Raw genomic sequence first — 22,157 nt, forward strand, 5'->3', positions numbered from 1 at the left:
TGGTACATATAGGATCAATCGTAGCTGCTGTTCACTGAACACTTTCCATGTGTCAGACGCTACACAGAACCTTTCACATGTATCATCACATTTAATCACCATAGCAGAGTCCTTGTTATTCCCACATCATAGAAGAGAAGGCTTAGAGGGGTGAAGTGGCTTGTTCCTTGAATCTAGGTCTGCCTGCGTCGTGGCTGCATCGTGGCTTGCATCCTTAGCCACCATCCCAACATACATGATCCCACTGGAATCCATGTGGGATGCAGTTCATTTCCTCACCCTTATTCTTCTCATCAGGAATCTGGTGTCTTGTCTAAGGTCATCCATCTAGCAAGGGATCTGAACCCAGGTCAGTTGGAGTTTTGGGCCTGAATTCTCAAGTCCAATTTGGATTTTCCTATTGGGGTCAGAGAGTCCAGGGGGTCAACCCAGGGCCCAAGTCTGGGGGCAGCAGAAGTCTCCCCCACCTATCCCTCAGCCTGGTCCCTGGTCCTTTAGCACTGGGAACCCTGGGAGCTTGGGGGAGAGGAGGAGGCTGTTGACGCACTGTGCCGGGTGGGGAGTTGACTCAGTGACTCAGGGAGGGAGGCCCTGTACGGGCGGGTAGCAGGGGCAGCCCAGGCCAGGCCAGGCCAGCCATTGTTGGGGTCCTCTAGGAGGGGGAGGTTTGGGTAAGGCAGGGCTGAGTCACAGCAGCGAGATCAGACAGGGAGCTGGGATGGCCCGATGACCTCACAATGGGTCTGGCAGGGAGCCGCGGGCCCAGGCGGGCCTGGTGGGCCCAACCTGGCAGGACAAGCACATCCCCTCTTTGGCTACCCATAGCCAGGGGGTGTCTGTGAGACCAAAAGGCCTCCATTTGGATTCCTTGAGACCTTGAATTGCTGGAACCCCAAAACCCTGCCCAACTGGGGAGGCAGCTGGGATAGGAGCAGATCAGAAAAATAGGGGACAGAATCTTGCTCTCTACCCCTGTGATGGGTGACCTGGGACAAACACTTCCAGCTCTCTGAGCTTTGACTCTCTCTGTCCTACAGATTCGTGCAAAGATCTTGTAAGATGATGATTCCTGACTATCCCCTGGCACCAGCTGGAGCTGGGGAGAAATGAGGGGGGCAGCCACCACCAGCCAGGAGTCCCCTAGAGAGCGGAGGGCTATAGCAGATGACTGTGGCCCTTACTGTGTGGTGTTGGGAAATAGCCCTTTGATCTCTGGGCTCAGTTTCTCAATATATCAAAAATAATAACCCCGAGCTCTCAGAAGGAGGTGGAGGATGGTGTGCAAGGTTCCTGAGAGTTCCCACCACACCGCAGGCCAGGTACTGGAAAGAGAGAGAGGGAGACCCACCCTGTGGAGCCTAGATGCCATGAGAGAGCTCCCACCATATGTGCCTGGAAGATGAGCTTGGGGTCCTTGTGAGGCCGCAGCCTGCCCCATTACAGCACTCTCCAGGGTGGGTTCAGAGAGGGTGAGTGTTGCCAAGGTCACACAGCAGCCAGATGAACAGCTCCCCCAGCTAAGGGGAGGTGGCCTTGAACTTGGATGAATGTGGAGGTGGGGAGGGGAAGGCAGAGCCTGACTGCTTCAGGCTGAACATAAAGCAAACACTTTTCCTGGGACCTCCTCAGCCTGAGTCAACCAGGGGCTGCGGCTGCTTCTGAGTTCATCACCTGCCTGCTGCCTGCCGCCCAGCCTTGGAACCCAGGCCTCAGGCATAAGGGAGGTCTGTAATAATGACCTGGTGATAATGACAGCTGTGTGGGGAGCTGTGCCCACGTGCCAGGTACTCTCCCTGCTTTCCTTCATTTGATTCTCCAAAACAAACCTGGAAAAGTGGACTGGGTGGGGCCTGGGAGTGAGGTTCAGAGAGGCTGCATCAGCTGCTCAAGGTTACACAGCCAGAAATAGAAGAGAGGGGTCTCAGGCCCCAAGACCATGCTCCTGGTACCATGCAGCAAGCACGCTGAGCTCACTCTGTGTCAGATGTTGAGGTGGGGGTTGGGGGTAGTTTTGGGGGTCTCTGGCTTGGCTGGGATTTGGGGAAAGGGACCCCAGAGGCATCAGTACTTGTCTAGGACACGGAGCTGGCAGTGTGGAAAGTCTGGGAATGAGAGTGCTGAGACTAAGGACCAGTGTGTGTTCTGTGCCTGGCTCAAAAGGGAAGGACAGATAAGGAGGTACAGGCCCCCAGAGGAATGAGCAAGGCCTCAGCCAGGAGGCTGGGGGGCGGGGTGGGTTCCTGGCAGGAGAGTCATTTGAGGCTGAAGAAGCAGAGGAATAAATGGCTGAAGGCACTCAGTGGTCAGAGAGGAGGCTGGAGGCCAGGACACAAGGGTCTTGAACATCAATCCAAGACCCCAGATCAAAGTGAGACAGAAGGGAAAGGGAAGGCTGGGGCAGGGTGGGGCCTGGGGTCCAGTCCTGGAAGGGAAGTGTGGGGACCTCCTTCCAGATCCTTGCCTGGACTCTCAGAAGAGCCCCAGCCAGGGGAAAAGCTGCCTGGTCTATCTTGGCACCTGAGATCAAGGCCACCTGCTGGCCACCTCATCCTTGCAAGCTTAGGGCTAGAGGGTCTCTGGCCCCAACAGCCTCCAACTCCAAAGAGATCCATGTTCTCCGAAACCAGACTCCAATGGAGACAGAGGCTGGGCCAGAAGAGGAGTCCAGGACAGAGCCCCCCCCACTCAGTTTTCAGATCTGACAAAGTGTAGATCCCATGGGGTTAAGGTACCTCAATGTCCCCCGTCGGCACTGAGGTGTATTCCAGGAAAGCTCTGCCTGGAAGAAGATGCTCAGCTTAACTCAGCTCCTCTCTGTACTTTGCTGTTGCCCTGTATGACCAAGGGGAGTGGGGGTGGGGGAGAAAGGGGCAGCACACCACCAAGGTGTATTGAACCAAACCCCCTTTCCTCTTCTTTCCATTAGACAGTAATACTTGGATCCTCACTTGTAATTTCCCCCAGCAACCTCTGGGGGGCCCCCTTCTGCCAGGACCCACTTTCTGGGTGAGGGAAGGAGGCTTAGCCATGCGAAGTGAGGAACAATAGGCGCATCCCACGGACCTGATCTCAACCCTCGTGGGGGCAGGTAGCTTGGAGGGCACGCATGGCGTGGCCACACGCGGTGCATTTTAGCGGATACGTGCAGATTCTGAAATCTTACGAGCTGGGTTCAAGTCCTAGCTCTGCGATTCCCTGATCACCTAGAGTAAAGCAGTGCCGGCATCTTTCTCTATCAGCTCCCCTGCCTCGGCTTCCCCATCTATAACCTCCTTGTGCTTCAGTTTCCCCATTTGTAAAAGGGTGATGGGGACAGTACCTTCCTTATAGAGGACGTTCAAGGATTAGGCGAGAAACCTCATACCACGTCCCTACAACCGTACCTGGCGCGGCCCACTCTCTCGTTTTCACGTCGTTTTGGGAGACCGGGGGCCAGGGGCCAATCGCAAGGCGGCAAGGCGAGCACCGAGCGGGTGGCGGACCCGCCTTCGCCTCGCGACCAATTTTGGGCAAAGCTGCGCGGCGCTGGCGGCGCGCTACGTGACGGCAGTGAGTCAGCGCGCAGGAATGCGGAGGACGCTTTGTTCCTCGCTCCGCGAACGAACGTGCCAGAGCCCGGGCGCGGCGGGGCCTGACATCACCTCGCGGCAGCAGCGCGGCCACGTGCACCCCGCTGCAGTGCAGGGCCGCCGCTGGCTCTCAGGGACACCACACGCCCCCCCACCTCTCCTCCACCCACCAGGGCCCGGTGGCCGCTGCGGGCGGGGACGCTCCACTTCCATCCAAGTCGTAGCAGGGCTGACTCTAAATGGTCCTGGTAGCCCAGCATCCCTGAGGATCACAGGGAAACCACGGTGGGGTGCAGGATTGCCCGAGGGGGAGAAAGGCACCTGCCCTGGAAGGGCCAGTAGGAGGGACTGAGACCTTTAATAGCCACAGCAAGTCCTGAAGCTGCCCTAGGGAGGCTATTTGGGGGCCATTCCCTGGTTCACATCAAGGGGGGTGTGGGGGAAGGAAGCAGAGGTGAGTCCTCCTCCAAGCCCTACCTCCAGCTTCTGTGTGTTTGTCCCTGGACACTCCCCTTCTCTGGGACTGGGCCTGTTCATCTTGCAAATGGGAGGATACTGACAGTCTCTCCTCCCCAGAGTCCTGTCCTGGGTAAGGAGGCCTCAAGCCTGGAGACATAATACTTTGCAAAGGAGTGTATGGGCCTTGAGAAGTCTTTGCAAACTACAGATGGTCACATTGAAGGTCCTTGATGTGCCAGGCTGTGTCTGATCCTTCTAAAGGCAATGCCACCTAATGACCAGAACAACCTTGAGTAGCAGACATTGCTGCTGGTGGAATTGGAGATTCAGACAGGGGAAGCCATCTGCCCAGCCACACTGGTATTGGCCTAGCAGTCAGGACCCCAGGGCAGTTTGACCAGGCCCCTTCCTCCTGATGGGTGTGGCCCCTCTACATGGCTGAAGTGTCCTACTTCCCACACTGCTGCGTGCTGCTGAGGTGGTCAGCTCCGGCAAAAGGAGTGAGAATCCCAAGGTTCTGCTGTGGGCTGTTCCCTCCAACTCTGTGTGCATTAGCATGTCCCTTGTTCCTCAGGTCCTTCCTTGACTGCATCATCTTCAAGAGGGAATCCATTTTAGTTTCCTCTGTGGTCAGACATGACCAAGTTTGAGTAGGAACTACATGGGGCAGGCTGGGTGGCCAGCTGAGCTGCAGGAAGTACCCTATCCCTTCCCCTTCTGTTCCTCTCCCTTCTCAACCACAAGGTCCCTGACACCAGGGCATAGTGCCCACAGTCCCACCTAGCACACAGGGCTGGAGCATGGAGGTCTTCTTTCAGGAGACCACCTTTGTTAGTCCTGGCCTTTGGGATTCTGCAATTGAGGACCCTTCACTGGGGACCTGGCCAGTCCCACCCTGGCTCTTGTTTTCTGGAACCCTTTGGCTTTTGTTTCTCTTGTTTTATACGAAGGAGATGGGGGTGACCTCTCCTTACCCCGGAGTTCACCTTACAGTGGTCTTGTTTCCACCTACTGCCCATCCTTTCTGGGTACCCTGACATGGCCCCCACCCAGTCTCAGCTCATTCCCAGCGATGGGCACTGGCAGAAAAGTCCAAAGCCCTGGTTGGCTCTCAGTCTGGCCCTGCCCTGTGTGGTGGTCTTTCCCACAGGTGGCACAGGTGGGGAAGGATATTGCTGCAGGGGCCAGGGAGGCCCCTCTCTGCTTGGAGCCAAGGTCCTGATATTTGGGACAGTACCCGTCTTTCTGCTGGCCATACTTAGATCACTTGTAGATCTCTCTATCAGAGAGTGAAGAGTGCGTGGAGGCAGAGCCGCCGGCACAGCAGTGGTTTGATGGTAGGCTCCGGAATCAACCAGCTCTGGGCTTTGCTTCTTTGCACCTCAGATTTGCACTCTGCATCCATAAGTGAGGAGCAGCCTCCTTTTTATGAATGTTCAGGGAGTTTGCAAATTAGCCCCTGCTCCTAGTCTGCATCCAGAGAGTTACAGTGACCTACACATGGTCATCATCTCCCTTGACCTGTAGTGTTGCATCAATCACAACAATCCTCCTACAGATCTCGGTGCTCATAGATTCTTCTGATTCCCCAGTGAGGAAGACCATGTGGTCCAAGCTTAGACTCACCACTGCAGCCCAAAGAAAGACAGGGCCCCGCCACATGGCACGGTGGTGGGACAGGTAGAACCTTCAGTCAGCCTTGCATGGAGCCCTTTTGACCTTCAAGACCCAGAGGTTCTGAGGTGACAGGGGTGATGGAGAGATTGGAGCAAGCAAGCATCTGCACGTGCCCCCCCACCCTGCACAATTCCTGGCACTCGAGGGCCCCACCTCAGTCTGGCACGCCTGCTGGGATTCCTGCCCATGCGGTTTCCCCTCGGCCTCTCCCTCACGTCCGCTGGCAGAGCATTGCCAGCTATCTGCATTCTTCTGCTATGAAGACGGTCACCCTGGGGCCGGGCCTGGCTAGGACATCCGTGCGTGTTGGTGAGGATGCACAGGGACACACCTGCAGGCACCTGTCTCTCTGTGCCCATGTATGGCTGTGCCCTGTGTGTGCATGTGCATGAGGATGTGTGTGTGCACTCCTTTGCAAAGTATTATGTGGCAGGTGCAGACACCTGTGTGGACAGGTATGAGTGCAATGCAGGGGGACTGCTGTGCAGGAGGGAACATGCACATCCCTAGGGGTCCCAGCCACCTGGGGTGGGGATCTGTGCTCATGCACAATGTCGGGGCACATATGCTTCCTATGCCAGAAGGCCCTTGTATGTGGAGGATCGGGGACTCAGGTGTGACCTTTCTCAGACTGCACTCAGAGCCACTAGAGGAAGCTGGAGGAATCAAGAGAAGGGGGTCAGAATGAGTTGAAATGTGGAGAGTCCATTTGCCCAGCTGGGCTGGATGTTGCCCACAATCCCCCTCTTTTAACCCTCGTACCAATCCTAGGACAGAGAAAGGTGTGCCAAATGTTTTGTCCATTGGAGATTCCGAGAGGACCAGTCACTTGCTGAAGGTCACACAGTGTCTCAGTGATGGAGCTGGTGTTCAAAGTCATGTGTGTCTGACTCTGAAAGCCAGGAAGAGGCAGGATCCTGCAAAGGCCACAGACCAGCAGGGTGCTGTGTATTGTGCAGCCCAGGACCAGGCAGTTCCCTAGAAATGTGAGGGCCTCTGAACCACCACCCAGGCCACCTGTGCCCATAGCCTGCCTGCCTCGGCCTGATAGTAACAAACACAAATGCAGTAGTTGATCTGTGCCAGGCCCTGGTGGAACTGCTTCCTGCAGGTAGTAACTCATCCTTGCTATTATCCTTATACTACACATAATATTCATATTATAAAATAATATGTAATAATTATAATAATTATTATTAAAGGCTATGATTAGTCTCATTTTAGAGATGAGGAAACTGAGGCTAGAAAGGTTGAGTAACTTTCCAAAAGTCCCCTGGCTAAAAAAAAGTTGCACAGGTGGGTGTCCAGTTCCTGCGGCCTGGCTCCAGAGGCCGAGGGCAGAGCCCCTACACACTCTGATCTGACCCTCATCTTCTAGTAATGAGACTCCAGCCGCACCCCTTTTGGCTGGGTGGTCCCCAACTCCAACCAACTTGCAGGCCCTAGGAAGTTGGGGGTTACATGCACCAGTCCTCACCTCACAGGTGGGGAAACTGAGTCTGACTTGGAGTCTTGCCTGGCCTGGAAAGGCAACTCCTGTGGCCCAGTGCAGCCCTGGCACTGTGTGTTCCTAGTCTGCAAGCATCTGCTCTCTTTGGGATGCAGTTGTTGCCCCATCTCCAGAGAGAGTGGGTAGGAAGGGCTGTCCCAAGGCTTCCAGGTGGGGAGTCCTGAAAGGAGGCGGAGCAGGCCTGGCAGCAGGCAGAGCGTGGGCAGGCCGGTGAAGGTGAGGCTGGGCCAGCACTGAAGTGAGGCTCGGGAGCCGGTTTTCCCAGGCTGTGTCTGAGTAATCCTGTGTCTATATTTATCTCATCTTTTCTTGGGTGAGCAAACAGAGCCTGATGCCAGACAGGTTCCCCACCCCCTGTGCCGGCACGTTTCCCTCACCTGTTGGTGGCTCTGTAGAGCTCCTCACTGTTGGCCCCAAGCTCAGCCGGTCCCACGTAGGATGCACCAGGATGCTCGAACCCAGTGGTTTCCCTGCCAAACTAGGGTTCCCACCTGGGTTCCCTAGGTGTCAGTGGTGGCCGGGGCAGTGCAGCCAGTGGGCTGCCCACTTGGGCCACAATGAGCAGCCATGGCTGTCACCTGGACAATGTTGGTGCATCACACATCTAGGAAAGACCCACCCCACTCAAGAGCAAAGTGTCCTCTTGTCTTGGACAATGTCTTTCATTCCTGAAATGCAACCAGACCCCTTTCTCCCCAGGATCTGAAACTCACAGAAGAGGAAATCAGACTGCTGCAGGGGCCCAGAGTACAGCCTCTGGGGCTGACTCCTGGCACCCTGACCTTGAGTAAAGAACCCTTCCATGACTTGGTTTCCCTGCTTGTCAATGGGGCTATATTTCAAACTTCCCAGAGGTCTCGTCACATTAAGTTAGAGGCATTATGAACTGACAGATGGGGTGGGCTTTGCCAAGGAGTGGCTGAAAAACATACCTGCTTCTACCTTCCCAGACCCACAGCAGTGATCGTGGGCATACACAGGCCCACAAGGGGACATGCACACTTTCACAACATGCACGTGCAAGTGGACACCTCTAATTCTGAGAGATGCATGCAGTTTTAGACCCAGGGTGAATCAAATGGGTTGGGTTTGGACACTGGGAAGTCCCCAGAAAGTGTAAGAGTCACATACTAACTTTGTTGAGGCCTTCCTAAAGGTAGAGGGGGCAGGACATGTGGCCAGTCAGGCCAAAGGGATGATGGGAACAGAACAGTCTTGTCAAAAGATGCACAGCCTGAACCAGGCCTGGGTTCCATCATGCTGACCCCAGCCTGGACCCCCATGGCTGGTTGGGCCTCTACCTTGGGTGCCACCTCTCTGACCTTAGGGAGCCCTGGGCCTGGTGCACGTGTACCACAGCCCTGTCTGCTCCCAGGCTGGATTAGGCAGAGTCCGAGGACGTGCTGGGCTGGCAGGCTCAGGGGTGGGGCGGGTGCCAGCACTGGAGCTGCCCTATGCCGGCTCAGGCCTGGGCTGCAGCAAGACCTTGTATGGCTGTGGCTGGGTAGCTCTGCGGCGGCACCCATTGGTTGCGCTGGCACTCCCAGCTGGGGCTGCCTGGGCCTCAAACCACGGGTAACCAGAGCCTCCAGGAGCTGGTGGATTAGCATGCCTGCCTGCCCGCCTGCCTGCCCACCACCAGGGCTGCTCTTTTCCTTTCCTAAAAAGGCAGAGCTGGGCAGGGGAGATGGGCAGCAGCTCAGGCCTGTGGCAGAGGTGGGTGGCCATGCGATTCAGGTGGCTCTGCAGGGATTTAGGAACCCTAGCCCTGGCCTTGGGCCAAGCTCTTCTGGCTCTAGACATCAGTTTTCTCATTTGAAAAGGAGGCAAATGACAACTGGGTCTTCCTAAAATGGATGAGGCCAGGATTAGATTGGGGACTATGGGTGCTGGGCCCTCCCAGCACCAACCCAGGTTCCAGGACCACTCAGTAGTAAAGAAGCCCAGGCTCTTTCCTCTAGGGGAAGCTAATTATTTCCCAACTGTGATGACCTTGGTGCTCACCACAACGACCTTGGGGAAACAGGGTCACCTCTCTGAGCCCAGGTTTCTTACTATGTGAAGGATGATGCGGTGATAAGTCCCCTCTTCTCAGGGTCTACCAAGCTATACCCATGCAGGCCTCTAGCCTGGTAGCATGACCCCATGCAGCCTGACCACAGGCTGAAGCACTCAGGTCCCTCTCCCCTCTGAGACCCTTTCTTCCTCTGCGTCTCTCTACTCACTCCTGCCTCGGGCTGGCCTGGCTTTCTGAGGTGGTCTTGCCTGTGTGACCTGTCCCCAGGGTTCTCTAGGGCAGAGCATGGTCTCCAGGTTCTGAGCCCAGTCAGGGTACAGAGCAAGGTCTGCCAGTCCTGCAGATTCAGCCTAACCCTGGGGATGGGAACTCAGGCCAAGCTTGGTTGAGGCCTCGGCAGCTGCAGACCACACCGCTGCACTCCTGAGACTCTGGGTTGCACTCTGGGCCCAGAGTGCCACTGGCTAAGGGGTCATCTTGGGCTCCACCCTTTATCTGTAAAAATGGGAATGTGCGTCCTGTCCTGTTCCACTCTCAGAGGAAAAAGGTTTTGTGGCCTCAGGAGAGCCACTTGGGAGGGCTGGCATCCAGCAACATGTGGAAGACAGGTGCGCATTGGTCAGTAGGGTAGGCGGATGATCTTCCAAAGAATTCATGTGTTCTTTCCGTGCTCTCAAGTCCTGGACCCCAGTGCTGGCATCTGCTGGTCAGTCCTCACACATCTGTGGCCTCAGGCATGAGGACCCTACGTGGCTGCCAGATGGTACTGTTGACAAGCCTGCAGCTGCTGGACAAGAGACCCAGCTGGACCCTGGGTGGTAGCAGCTGGGCAGTCTGGGGCCAGCCAGAGGAGAGTTCTAGTCCCCTTCTTGCCACCGACCAGCTGTGTGCCTTTGGCTGACTTTTTCTCTGCAAATGGATACTCTGCAAATGGTGACTCCCTGGGTGGTTTGAAGAACTGTAAATTGGGTGGGTAAAATGCTGAACACAGAGCACGCTCTACTTCCTCTTCTGGGGCTGATCAGGGCTGCACTTCCCCACTGGCTGGACTGAGACTCAGACTCCCCGAGGCCATGCTCCCAGGCACCTGCTTTATTAGTACCTCCTGGTCCTTCCACGCTCCATGACTTTAATGCTGGCTGCTGTCATTGCCTCCTGTGGCCTCCTCCAGGTCATTATTTCTTTGACTCCCTGCATAAATCCAGGCTCTCTGAGGCTGACACCGTCCCGCCACTGACATCTGCTCATCTCCTGGTCTAATTCTGAGAAGTCCTGACTTTGTGTGATTACCATTCAGGCTGTTTTTTTTCTCCTCCATTAAGCCTGACCATTTGACTAGCTTTGGCCAGCAAAATGTGAATGGAAGGGATATGTTGCACTTGGCCATGGAGTGTCTGGATTTTTTTTTTTTTTTTTTTGCTACCAGGGAGTGAACCCAGGGGCACTTAACCACTGAGCCACATCCCCAGGCTTTTATTTATTTATTTATTTTGAGGCAGGGTCTCACTAAATTGCTTAGAGCAATTAAGTTGCTGAGGCTGGCTTTGGACTTATGATCCTTCTGCCTCAGCCTCCTAAGCCACTGGGATCACGTGACACCGTATCCAGCTGGATTGCTTGTTTTTTGCAACATAACAGAACCTATTCTGATCGATACGCCCTGGCTCACAGCCCAGATCTCCACCTAATCCTGCCATCAGCAGGATTTATTTATTTATCACCTGTATACCCGTGTAGCACCCTGTGCGCTCACCTCCTGGCCTCTGGGCCTCCAGTGGCACTCTCTCACAGTATCTCTGCCATCACACCCGTGGTCGACAGTCTTCATCTACTACCGTCTCACTCTGAAATAGTCGGTTAAGGCAACTCTCAGCCTTGCCTTCTCTGTGTCCATCCAGCCCCCCATGGTGTGACCACAGGACTCCTTCTGCCTCAGCCACACTTTCCAGCCCATGGATTCAGTGGGCCATACCTTCACCTCTTCACTTGCCAGTATTCTCACCTCCAGCGCTCACTGTCCCTCTGTGCCACTGCTGGACAAAAACCACACTCTGGATGAATCTGACTGGGTCCTTCCCCATGCCCGGGGCATGGACGCTGGAAGAAGCCACACAGGGGGCCAGAGGGTGGCCATGGCCCTCAGAGCCACGTGGGTGCCTGCCTGGTTCCCTGGTGGACTCTCTTCTCTCAGTGCTCACCCAAGCTCCTCAAGTCTCTTCCTGAAACTTTCCCAGATGATGTCACTCTGTTTACAGAGAAAATCCATCCCCAGGTGGCCTGTACCTCCTCCCTCTGGATGCCCTCAGCTTACAACGGTGACTTCATCTCTTGATGGAGTCAGCGAGGGCTCTTGTCATTTCCTCCCCGTCAGCCTGTCCAGTGCTCTGCAGTCCTCCTCCCCTGGACTGCAGCTCCCTCCAGCTCCTGCCCAGCTCTCTCCTTCCTGTGCCCTGGGCCCCAAGGTGTGGGCAGGTGTCCCCCTTCCCCGGTCTCCTGGCTGCTCAACCACCACCTTCTGCTGCCACCACTTATTCAGCATTCAACTATGTCTCCAAAGGGCCCAGGCCAACTTCCCCTGCACCAGCTTGGACTCCTTGTTGAGAAAACAAGAAGACTGCTTAGGTCCTCAGTGCTAAACCTCTGGGGAGCGCTTTGCCCCAAGAACCCCTCTGATTGTCCCCATCAGCCTCTGTCTGCTCCTTCTCATGGTTTCCCCTGCCTTTCTGGCCCTTAGACTTTTCTCAGGGACAGGTCTGTGGGTGGCCCAGAGTTCCTCTGGACTGGAGCACACTTCTCTTCCTCTGCGTACGTTGTTTGGCCCTGTGATAGAGTGACTGACAGCTGCCTGTTATAAGGGCAGCCCTCAGAAGGTAGGCGGCATCTGTCTTGCTCACTGATGGATGACTGCCCTTGCAGCACTCAGCAGATCAGCGTGGAATACAAAAGGGAGGGACCCACATCTTTCTTACCCTGGTGACCCCAGTATCCTGCAGAAGTCCTGCTCGGAAATCATTTGTCAGAAACCACAGTAAGTCGAAAGCTTCCTGTGTTCAAGATTCTGTTAGCCTCCCTCTATGTACCATCTCATTTAATCCTCCCAAGCACCCTTACATGCACAGAGCAATAACCTCCACTTTACAGATAAGGAAATAAGCACAGAGAGGTTAGTTGGCTTGCCCAAGATCACATAGGCAGGAAGTGGCTGTGCCAGGATTGGATTTCAAGTTTCCTTCTATAGTCAGTTGAATGGCAATCCCTCCGCCCTCTCCTCAAACTGTGATATCCTACTCCCCAGAATTTGTGAGTGTGCACTTGTTTGGAACAAGGGTATCTGCAGAATAATTGAGCATCTTGAGATGCGATCACCCTTCATTCAGTGACTAGAGTGCCTAGAGGAGAGAGAAGAGACCCAGAGATGTGAAGACGAGATAGTCACTGGAGTGGTGACCACAAAACCAGGAAGACCCAGAACAGTGGCAGTCACCAGAAGCCAGGAGAGTGGCAGGGAACAGAGTCTCCTCAGAGCTGTAGAAGGAGCCAACCCTGCAGAAATCTTGATTTCAAATCGCTGGCTTCCAGGACTGAGGGAGAGAACACGTTTCTGTTGTTCAAAGCAGCTGGTTGATGGTAATTTGTCATGGCAGGCCTAGGAGATGGACACAGGCCCTGGTCACATCTGGTGCTTTGTTGCCAGGCCTGGAAGCGAGGGCCCTAAGACAGTATGGGCTGGGTGACTGTGGCCTAGTCACCCTGCTCTGGATCAGATTGGTCCATAGAAAATGGGCACTCGGTACACTGACTGTCCCCTCAATTCTGACATTCTGCCACTCTTGAAAAGACCACAAGCCAGGCAAACAGGGCTATGTTGGGATCTTCAAATTTATTCCAACGTGCTATTCTTTTTCTTTTTTTAAAAAATATCCTCCGGCTGAACACTCAGCTGGAGCTGTAATAAAGGCAATTATTATACTTGTAAAAACTTCTCATTCACAGTACAGATGTAATTTACAACAAAGGTCACACACATCAATACTGAGCATTTTTTTCCTTTTGTACGTCAGACTCTGTGCTTTAGACCTGCATGGATTTTTTGTTGAGTTTTTTTTTTCTTTTGCACTGATATATACCATACTGACATTGCAAGATGCAAATGTAGAAACCCGAGTTTAAATAAAATTACAGGCAAAACTACCCCATCCCAGTGCAGTGGCTGTACATATCTACAGTACAATTTTTTTGGAATGTATTGCCATTTAAGAACATAGAAACTTTCTACAGACAATTTCACGTACAGAATACATACACCTTTTAGAAAAAAAAGGCAAATATTTATCTTACAGAGAGTGTGTATCTTACATCTGCCTACACGTTTTCTTTTTTCTGTTTCTTTTCATTTCTTTTAACACTAGATTTAGTTAAAGTGATCATAAGTGCCGATGCGTTTTTTTTCCTAATGGGAAGCAGACTGGAATCACGACACGGAAGCAGAGTTTGCACAGGTCTTCGGGAACTTTCTACCCCGGGGCAGACTGGTCTCCGAGGATGACTGCTCGGCCAGGACTTTAGTTTTGAGAAAGACTTGTCTGGAACAAGGTCTAGAGAGGAATTCAGCTCAGCTACATTGCTTATCCTTATTCCAAAGGATTGGGTGGGAAGGGAACAGGGCCTAGAGGAATCTGGAAGCGAATTCTTTCAGACTTTTTCTGACGGAGGGACTTAAGTCTGGGGGAGTGAGCAGTTTGCTACTGTCCGGCCCCTGGAGGGTCTCAGTGGCTGGGACCCCAGTGTAAGCTATGGACAAGGATAGGAGAGAGCAGGCCTGTCCTTGGAGAAGAAAGGGGTTAGTACCCAGAATGATTGATATTGCCAAGGTGTGAAGGGCATCCTGGAGGGCAGGCCTAGGTGGGGGGAAGTGGATTGGGATCCCCAGCAGAAGATAAGGTTTGTCTGGAAACCACAGCAAGTTGGTTCTTCCCCCACGGCCAACATCCAAGGACGAGAGCTAGTCTGTCCCGAGAAATGGCATTTCAACAGAGCTAGCTTGGGTGTGTGCACCACGTCAGCGCCGCTGGCCCCACTGATCCCCCGGGGCAGGGGCAGTAGATCATAGGCAGGCTGGAAACTGCGTGGCTGGCAGAGGGCAGAGGCCCAGAATGGGGCGTGGCTGGAGAGAGGTTTCCCCCAAAGCGGGAGGTTGTGCATATGGGTTGGGGGCCCAGTGCCCAGGAGAGTGGGCACAGGGTCTGGCAGAGAGGGTTAGCACTGTGCTTTGTGGTGGTATCAATTCGGTTCTTCTGGGCCCCTGTGGGGCAGCAGCACTGAGGCCAGATTCTATGAAGGTATTCTGTCCCTGTCCCTTAGGTTTCCAGTGATCCCTGGCCCATTACTTCTTCAGGAAACTGCAGGGACTCTCCCCTGATGGCCACACTGTCCATTACTAGGCTGCCCAGGAAGGGGACCTTGGTGGATGGATTGTTTGAGTACAGGGGGAACAGTGCCTGGGAGAGCTTGGGGTGTATAGTAGGGTGGAGGGGGGTGGCTATCCCCAAGGTCAGGAGCCAAGCCAGCAGTCAGGGACAGAAATGTATCCAGCTTCTGAGGCTCAGCTCTTGAAGCCTAGGGGTTCAGGATGAATGGCCTGAGTGAGGGGAGCCCAGGACAGAGGCCAGGGTCTGGGACCAGAGCCCAGGCTCTTACTCACTTGCTACAGATCCAAAGAGTGCCAATGTGGCCCAGGTAGGCTTGCTGGTTTCTCCTAAGGTGAGCAGGAGCCCTAGCCTGAGTCAAGCAGCCAGGCGCTAGCCCAACTCCCCAGCGCTCGCTCGAGAGTACAGGAGGCCCCCAGGGAGGCCCTGCTCTTTTTGTCTTAGCTTGGAGCAAGGCAGAGGAGAATGAGCGGCTGCTCTGGTGGAGGCTGGGCCTGTGGCTGGTTTGTCCACCCAGCAGGGGCCTGTAGGGAAAGGCCTGAGCTGGAGAGAGGGGAAGGATGGCCAAGCACGAGGTTGAGGCCTATCTACAGCCTGGCGGAGGTCTGGGAACTGGCCAGAGAGGTCCCTGTTCTGTGCAAGGTGGCACCAGCACCTAGCCTGGGTGGGACATACCACGGCCCCTCTTTGTAAAATATTAGTTGTTTCTGGAAAGATAGGGGAAACTCATCCTCTCCCAGGTGGAAATGGGAACCTTAAGCAGCAGTGCACAGGAGCACTCACTTTTACAATTGATTATATGGGCTAAACATGCTGGAGGTCAAGTTCCATATTTTAACTTGGGATTTAAATTTCTGGTCAAATTATTTTTCTTGAAAAGCAGAGTTTTTTGTTTGTTTTTGTTTTTGTCCCAGGAAATAAGAGAAAAATTCAAAGGATGTGGTACAATTCACAACTCTTCTAGGTTGAGAGAAGAGAAGAGGAGGAGGTGGGGGGGATATGCCAAACACCATCTTCTTTTTCTATGTTTATAGGGGTTTTTTTTTTTTGGGGGGGGGTGTCTTAAAAGAGATTTAAGCCAAAACATAGGCCAAGGCAGTTCCTACCAGTCACCGTTTGGGGTATTTCCTTAGGTAGTGGAGGCCTGGCCATGTGTGGAGGGGACAGAGAAACCAGTCCTGTTCCAAAGGACCCGGAGCCCTGTAAGTTCACAGCGCCGAGCACTGGAAAAGCCCAGCTATGAAGGTCGTAAGGCCCCTGTGCTGCAGGGACTGAGGTGAAGCAGAATCCAAATCCCAAGCTGAGGATAGTCTCTAGGCTTGGCTTCAGCCCTTCAGCTTTGCGGGTTTTAGGGTTCCCAGTCAGGAGGGCCAGGGCCAGGAGAGCAAGGCAGGGGTTAGGTGTGCCAGAGCCAAGAAAGCGACAGTCTGGACTCCTTTCCTAGCCCAGAGGCTGGGGGCAGGATGGGGGTATTGAAGGGAGGGGCTGTCACATGGCTTGCTTACCTGGGAAATGCAGGATAAGCCCACAACTCAGATGAGCCGGGTATCTGGGATCCCTGGGGGAACCAACCGGTTTTTACCTTCTACCTGCTATTTTGGGTTGAAATCCTAGCAAAAGCAACTGCACCCCCGCTTTTTTCTTATAGAGAATAAAAGGAAAAAGAAGATGATCTCTTGGGGTTCTGCCTGCATTTGTGTTCCTCTGCCTGGGGCTGCTGGCCCTTCTCTGGCAGAAAAGAGTGGCCGCTGGCCGGGGCAGGGAAGGGGGAACTAAAGCAGCGATGAACAGGAACCCTAAACTTCTGTACACGGACTGCTTGCGTCTCCACTTAATTGTGTTCTGTGCCCTCAGTGCATCCCCTTTCCCTAGGCCAGCGGCTGCCTCTCGCTGTCCTTGGAGGCCGTGGCTGTGACTGCAGGGAGCACCCCTCCTGCAGCCTTTCCTAAAAAGCACAAACTATCCACAGCCTCAAGCTCCTTGTGGGTTTGTCTTGTTTTTATGTATGTGTGTGTGTGTGTGATTTGTTTCTTTTCAAGCAACAAAAGGTATAGAAAAAGGCACAGGTAACTGCAATATGTGGGAAGATATAACAGATGGGAGCTGAGCAGAAACTGTGTGGACAGATGGACAGATGGGACAGGGGGCCCATGGGAGCAAGATGACTCCAGGACGTTGGCTGCAAACGTCTGTTGCGGAACACCGGAAGCCAGATGCTGACGCGGTCGGACGGAGAGAGGCTAAGTGCTTGGGGGGGCCCTGTCCTTGGGCTGGGGTGGCGATGCCCTGGGCTCCCCACTACCTGAGGGCTTGGGGGAGCCCTGGCTGGTCCTGGGTTCCCCAGAGAGGTTCCTCCTCCGAGCTGGGAAGTGAGCAGAGACCTCGGCCAGGCAGCCCACGGAGCTGCTGCGGTCCAGTGGTGGGGCGGCAGAGGCCTCAGGGGTGGCCAGCGTGCAAGGTGACTCCAAGTGGAGGCTCCAGGACTGCGCCACCTGTTGGCCCTGGGGTGGCCGTGGGGTACAGGGGCTGTGTGTGGCCACAGGCTCCACAGGCACCTTGGCCCCATAGGGTTCCCAGTCAGGAGGTCTGCCTGGGCCTCTGCCTGTCCTCTCCCCCTCCTTGGGGTAGTCTCTGTCCTCCAGCTCCGAGGAGAGTGTGAACTTGGAGACCTTAGCCACGGGGGACACAGAGGCTGATGAGGTTCCAGTGGGACTCCAGCGGCCTCGCTCCTGGGCCTCTCGGGCCCCTGTCAGGTCACTGCCACCCCCTGAGAAGCCACTGACCCAGGCTGTGGAAGGCCCTGGCAGCAGGGTGGGGTGGGCCCCAGGCCGGGCTTGGACCATCTGGATCCCACCGATGGGAATCAAGGGGCACGGGGCACGGGGCAGGTGCTGGGAGTGCAGAGGCAGGTGGCTGAATATGTTCTCCTCTGTCCGGGCGGGGATGTGGCCGTGGAAGTCATGGGGGACGGAGAAGGGTCGGGAGGAAAGAGGATGAGCAGGGCCAGGCGGGCAGGTTGGACTTCGGGACTCGGCCTTCTGCAGGGGTCAGAAAAACAAGACAGGGGAAGGCAAGGGTTACATGTCGGGCACATGGAGGACAGCGGCCTAGAGGCACGGAGCGCAGTGGGCCCCAGACCACCGTGAAACCAGCTGAGCTGGGGCCAGAACCAGGCTGCTGGCTGTACTCACGATGCTGCCCAGCGGGCTGTCTCCAGCTCTAGTGACCACGAGCCCACTCTGCCCCATCGTCTTCATACCCCCCGCCAGCACATTTGGAGGAAGGGTTCTCCGATGGAGGGGACCCTGTTGTCACTCTGGCCTGGCCCTCTACCTTGGTTCTGCTGCCCTCCTATTCCTAAAATGGTCTTCATTCATGCAACTTCACCTTGGCACTTGGGTTCCCACCCAAGGCTCTTGACCTTCCACCATGAGGAACTGTAACGTGACCTCCAAATTCAAAATCAAGGTAAGATTTCTCCAGGAGTGACAATATCAGGTCATGACAACACTGTGACAGAAAAGGTGTTGGAAGGTGAAGTTGACAGAGATGGCACTGTCAGTGGTGGGGTCCTGTGGTGACAGGGATGCTGGTGGTACAGAGATGGCACGACAATAGGGTAGGGACTGTGTGGATGATGGGACAACATCCATCAGGGTGACAGGTGGCATCAGTGGGGTGCTGAGGTGCCGGGACGATGGACGGTGTTGGCCAATGGCAGCTGTGCTCATGGTCTGACAGGAGCAATACTGGCTATGGGGAGCTGTGACAATGACATTGGAGATGGAGATGATTGGGGTTAAACTCTGCCATCTGCCCAGCAAGCAGGCTGGGTTGGGTCCGGTGGGGAATTACACAAGTATTTCCACCCACATCCAAGGCCACAGCTCTCACTAGGGGTAGGACTCTGACCCATGAACTCCGGAACCCACACTTGCTGCTGCTGAAGTTGCAACAAAGTGTCATAACCCAGATGGCCGAAGGTGCCCAGCCTGGTGCCTGGTATAGTAGCGCCCAAGGAATGTTTGCTAAATTATCAGCAACTACTCATCGGGCAGAGTCGTTTAGCTCCAGGTGTGATTCTCAGAAAGTGTGAACTTGTAACCCTCCCACCCCCAGGAGTGACAACGGCAGGAACTCACCCACATGGAGGTGCGGGTCTCCGGGCTTCTGCCAAGAAGTTTGTGAGGTAGAGGTGTGGGCGGGAAGAGAACCCGCGGAGCTGGCCCCAAGCCTGGACCATGCTCATCCGCTGCGGGGCTGCCTGGCCCAGCCAGGGCCCGCTTCCATGGCAGCGCTGACCGTGGTGGTGACTCAGCCCGACCCAGAGACCATCTCCCGGTGGGTGAGCGTGTGGAGAGGCCTCCATCTGTGGTTCCCTCAAGTTCTGGGGATAGATGTGTTCGAGGGGCCAGTTCTCTTCCCGGGGGGTGGGGAGTGAGAGAAGACAGCGCAAGTCTTGGAGACCCACAAGGAGGAGGGGCCGTGTCCCTTCCTGGACCCGTCTGGGGGCCAAGCATGCTTGCAACTGAGGCCTGTGGTTCTGGGGCCGGTGAACACTGCTGGGGAGATGAGTCGTTTTTGGTGAGTGAGTGTTTGCGGGCGAGTGGTGGACGGCTGCCTGCTTCTTTGCTTGGGGACCATGGCCTTCTGGGGGACATGGCCTTAGAGCTCAGGGCTGAGCTTGTGTCCTTCTCCACAGGGCCCGACAGGGCCGGTCCCAGCTGGGGAAGACCCAGGATGCTCTGGCTGGACGTGGAGCAACGGCTGGCTGTCAAGTGCTCGGCATCAGAGACTGAGCCGCCTCGTGTGGCCTCACTGTCAGAGGTGGCATCTGGGGGCTGAGGACCCTGGACAGGTGAGGAGTCTGCCCGCGGCATGGCTGTCAGACCGGGTGGAGGCGCCTCCGAGGATGGCCGGGACAGCTCGTCCTGGCTCTCCTCCTCGTCCTCGTCCTCGTCGTCGTCCAGGTCTGAGTCCGAGTCCGAGTCCTCCAGGTCTGAAAACTGATGTTCCTCCACAGCCTCGGAGCCCTCTCGCCCTTCCGAGTCCTGGAACAGGTCATCACTGGTTCCTGAGGGGAGAATGCAGGAGACCTGAGGTCAGCCCTGGCTGTTCCTTCTAAAGCCCAGTTTCTTGATCTGCCACCCAGGCAGTATTGCTATGGTAATGGCACAAGATCTCTTGGGTGGACCAAGTAACACCACAGATATGCGAATGCTTTGTAAATCATCATGAACAGCAATGACTTCATCTCTACCACATGCAAGTTCAGATCTAAGAGCTTTAAGTGTATTAATCCATGTAGTCCTCAAAGAATGCTGGGACTATTCTAATCTTCAGGTTATAGATGCGGAAACTGAGGTAAGAGAGATTCAGTAAGTTACCCAATAAGGTCACAGTAGGTCTGGGGCTGAACCGCAGCAGGTGAGACAGTCTCCTTTTCCATTAATAATCAGGTTTCACCCTGAGCAAGTTATGTTGCCTTGCTATTCCTCAGTCTCCCCTTTTGTCAAACAAATATGACAGTCTCACCCCCCAGGGTTAGCTAAGAAGAGAAAATACAGGCCTGGCACCTAGCCAGGGTTCCAAAATTATAGTCACTGTGGATTCGTTAAAGATGAAATTTATTATTCCAAGCTGGCCTGCATGATTAGTCTAAACACATATCTGACACCATGATCGGGTGCTGCTGGCTGGCACAATTGGTAGGTAGTAGAATAAATACGGCCCCTGTGAGAAGCTTGGCTAAGCTAGCCTCAAGTCACAGAGCAGGGCCCACACTGGCCATGCCCTTGTCCTGAGGAGCCACTACCCTTTAGAAGGCCTATGATGTTCCTAGCCTGGGGAGAGCAGCTCTGAAATGCCAGCTTCCTGGTTTGGCTTCGCGAGGAGCAACTTGGACCAGGTGGGTCACCATTAGGTCTCGTCTGAGCCATATCTGAAATGGGCAGCATTCTAGATGCTGGGGAGAGCTTTGCTGATGTCTGGCCCACCTGAAAGGCCCTGAGCTTTGGGTCCTGCTGGTCCATTGCTAGATAATGATGACCTCATGTTTCCGGCCAGAGTATGGGCTGGTGAACCATCGGCTGGCCCATCACCTACATTTACCACTACTACACCCACTACTGACTGGGACCACCAGACATAGCAGGTGACCCAGGCCCCTGGTGCACCCAGGCTTTGGATCTCCTCCAGGCCCAGCTTCCCCAGGGCTAGGACGCCCAGTACCGCCTGCTTCCAAAAAATCAACATGCAGAAGTAAAATGGACAAAAGAAGATGTTCGGTGGGCTGCAGGTCCAAAATGATGGGGTAGAGCTGGGGAGGGCCACAAGAGGAAGGGCAGGGTCTCCTGGCAGCAGGGAGCAAAAAGATGAGGAATCGGGAGGAAATGGGGACGGGGTGGGGGTTGGGAGGGAAAGGGGGATAGAGATGGGAGGGCAAAGTTTTGAAATTTGGCTCCAGGCCAAACTTGAGTCCCCTTGCCAAGGACTTTGGCTGTAGACTACTGCAGCCCCAGAAGTTCACCTACCCCTGCCCCTCACTCAGGTATGGTGAAACAGAGGCACAGAGAGGGTAGGGGTACACCCAAGATCATCCATCAAGCTCCTGGCTGAGTTAGAACTAAGGTTCACAGCCCTTGCATTATTACACTGACAGCTTAAAAATGGTTTTATGCTTTGAAAAGCGTCCATGGCCTTGGTTTGGATCCTAACTTCACCATTCCCTTGCTGTGTGACTCTGGCTAACTTCCTTTTATCTTTTTGTTCAGTTTTCTCACCTGTAAAATGGGGAGGGGTATTAGTAATAATAGCCCCTCATGAAAGTGTTGTGAGAGTTCTGAGGTCCAGCACACAGTTAGCACCCAATAATCCTTAGCTACGGCCAGCTAAGAGGCAGGTAGCTGAGCAGCATTATGAGCACTGGGCAGATCAGTCAGTGGGTGGTGCAGCTGGTGAGGGAGTCAGGGCCAGCATCTCCTGATGTTCACCAGGGAGGCCCTTAAAGACCTTCTTCACTGATGGGGAAGTTGAGGCCCAAAGACTGAGGTGGCCTGTGTTGGTCATTCAGCACATGAATAATGGTAGCCAAGGATGCCCGGCCTGGTGCACGCTTGGCCATGCCTTCCACATCCAGGTTCCTGTAGGACTCTAGGGGATATGCCCCTGTCTGGTTCGCCCCTTCCTGATGCCTCTCATAGGGATGTCTGGCCCCTGGGATCAAGGGCAAAGCTCAACAAGTCCTGCCCACTAGGAGCTCAGGGCCCTAGGACCACCAAAGGAGCGCACCTCTGCACTGCTAAGTGCCATAGCTGGAATACGCCACACGGTGGCGCTGGTGCCCGACCTCATCTCCTCCAGGGCGGGGCTACAATGCCAGCCACCAGAGGGCTTGGGCTTCAGGCTACCTTCCCACGTTGTCGCTTCATGTCCAGCATACACCAACTCCTGATGCCCTGAATCTGCCTAGTCGGGAGGTGGCAACTCCATCTTTAAGC

The 22,157-nt window shown here is 54.8% G+C and overlaps 1 protein-coding gene across 2 annotated transcripts in view; it reads right to left on the reverse strand.

Moving 5' to 3' along the window:
- Positions 1–13,093: 13,093 nt before the first annotated feature.
- Hivep3 (HIVEP zinc finger 3) overlaps positions 13,094–22,157 on the reverse strand; it is a 156,026-nt gene continuing 146,962 nt past the window's right edge. For both annotated transcript variants that reach the window (XM_071617752.1, XM_071617753.1), the window contains exons 7-8: positions 18,801–19,732; positions 13,094–17,696 (exon numbers count right to left, since the gene is read on the reverse strand). In XM_071617752.1, the coding sequence (XP_071473853.1) occupies positions 16,899–17,696; positions 18,801–19,732 (1,730 nt within the window). In that variant the 3' untranslated portion in view covers positions 13,094–16,898. The remainder of the gene's footprint in view (positions 17,697–18,800; positions 19,733–22,157) is intronic.

The sequence above is a fragment of the Marmota flaviventris genome, chromosome 10 (genome assembly GCF_047511675.1).
Source record: "Marmota flaviventris isolate mMarFla1 chromosome 10, mMarFla1.hap1, whole genome shotgun sequence".
NCBI lineage: Eukaryota > Metazoa > Chordata > Mammalia > Rodentia > Sciuridae > Marmota > Marmota flaviventris.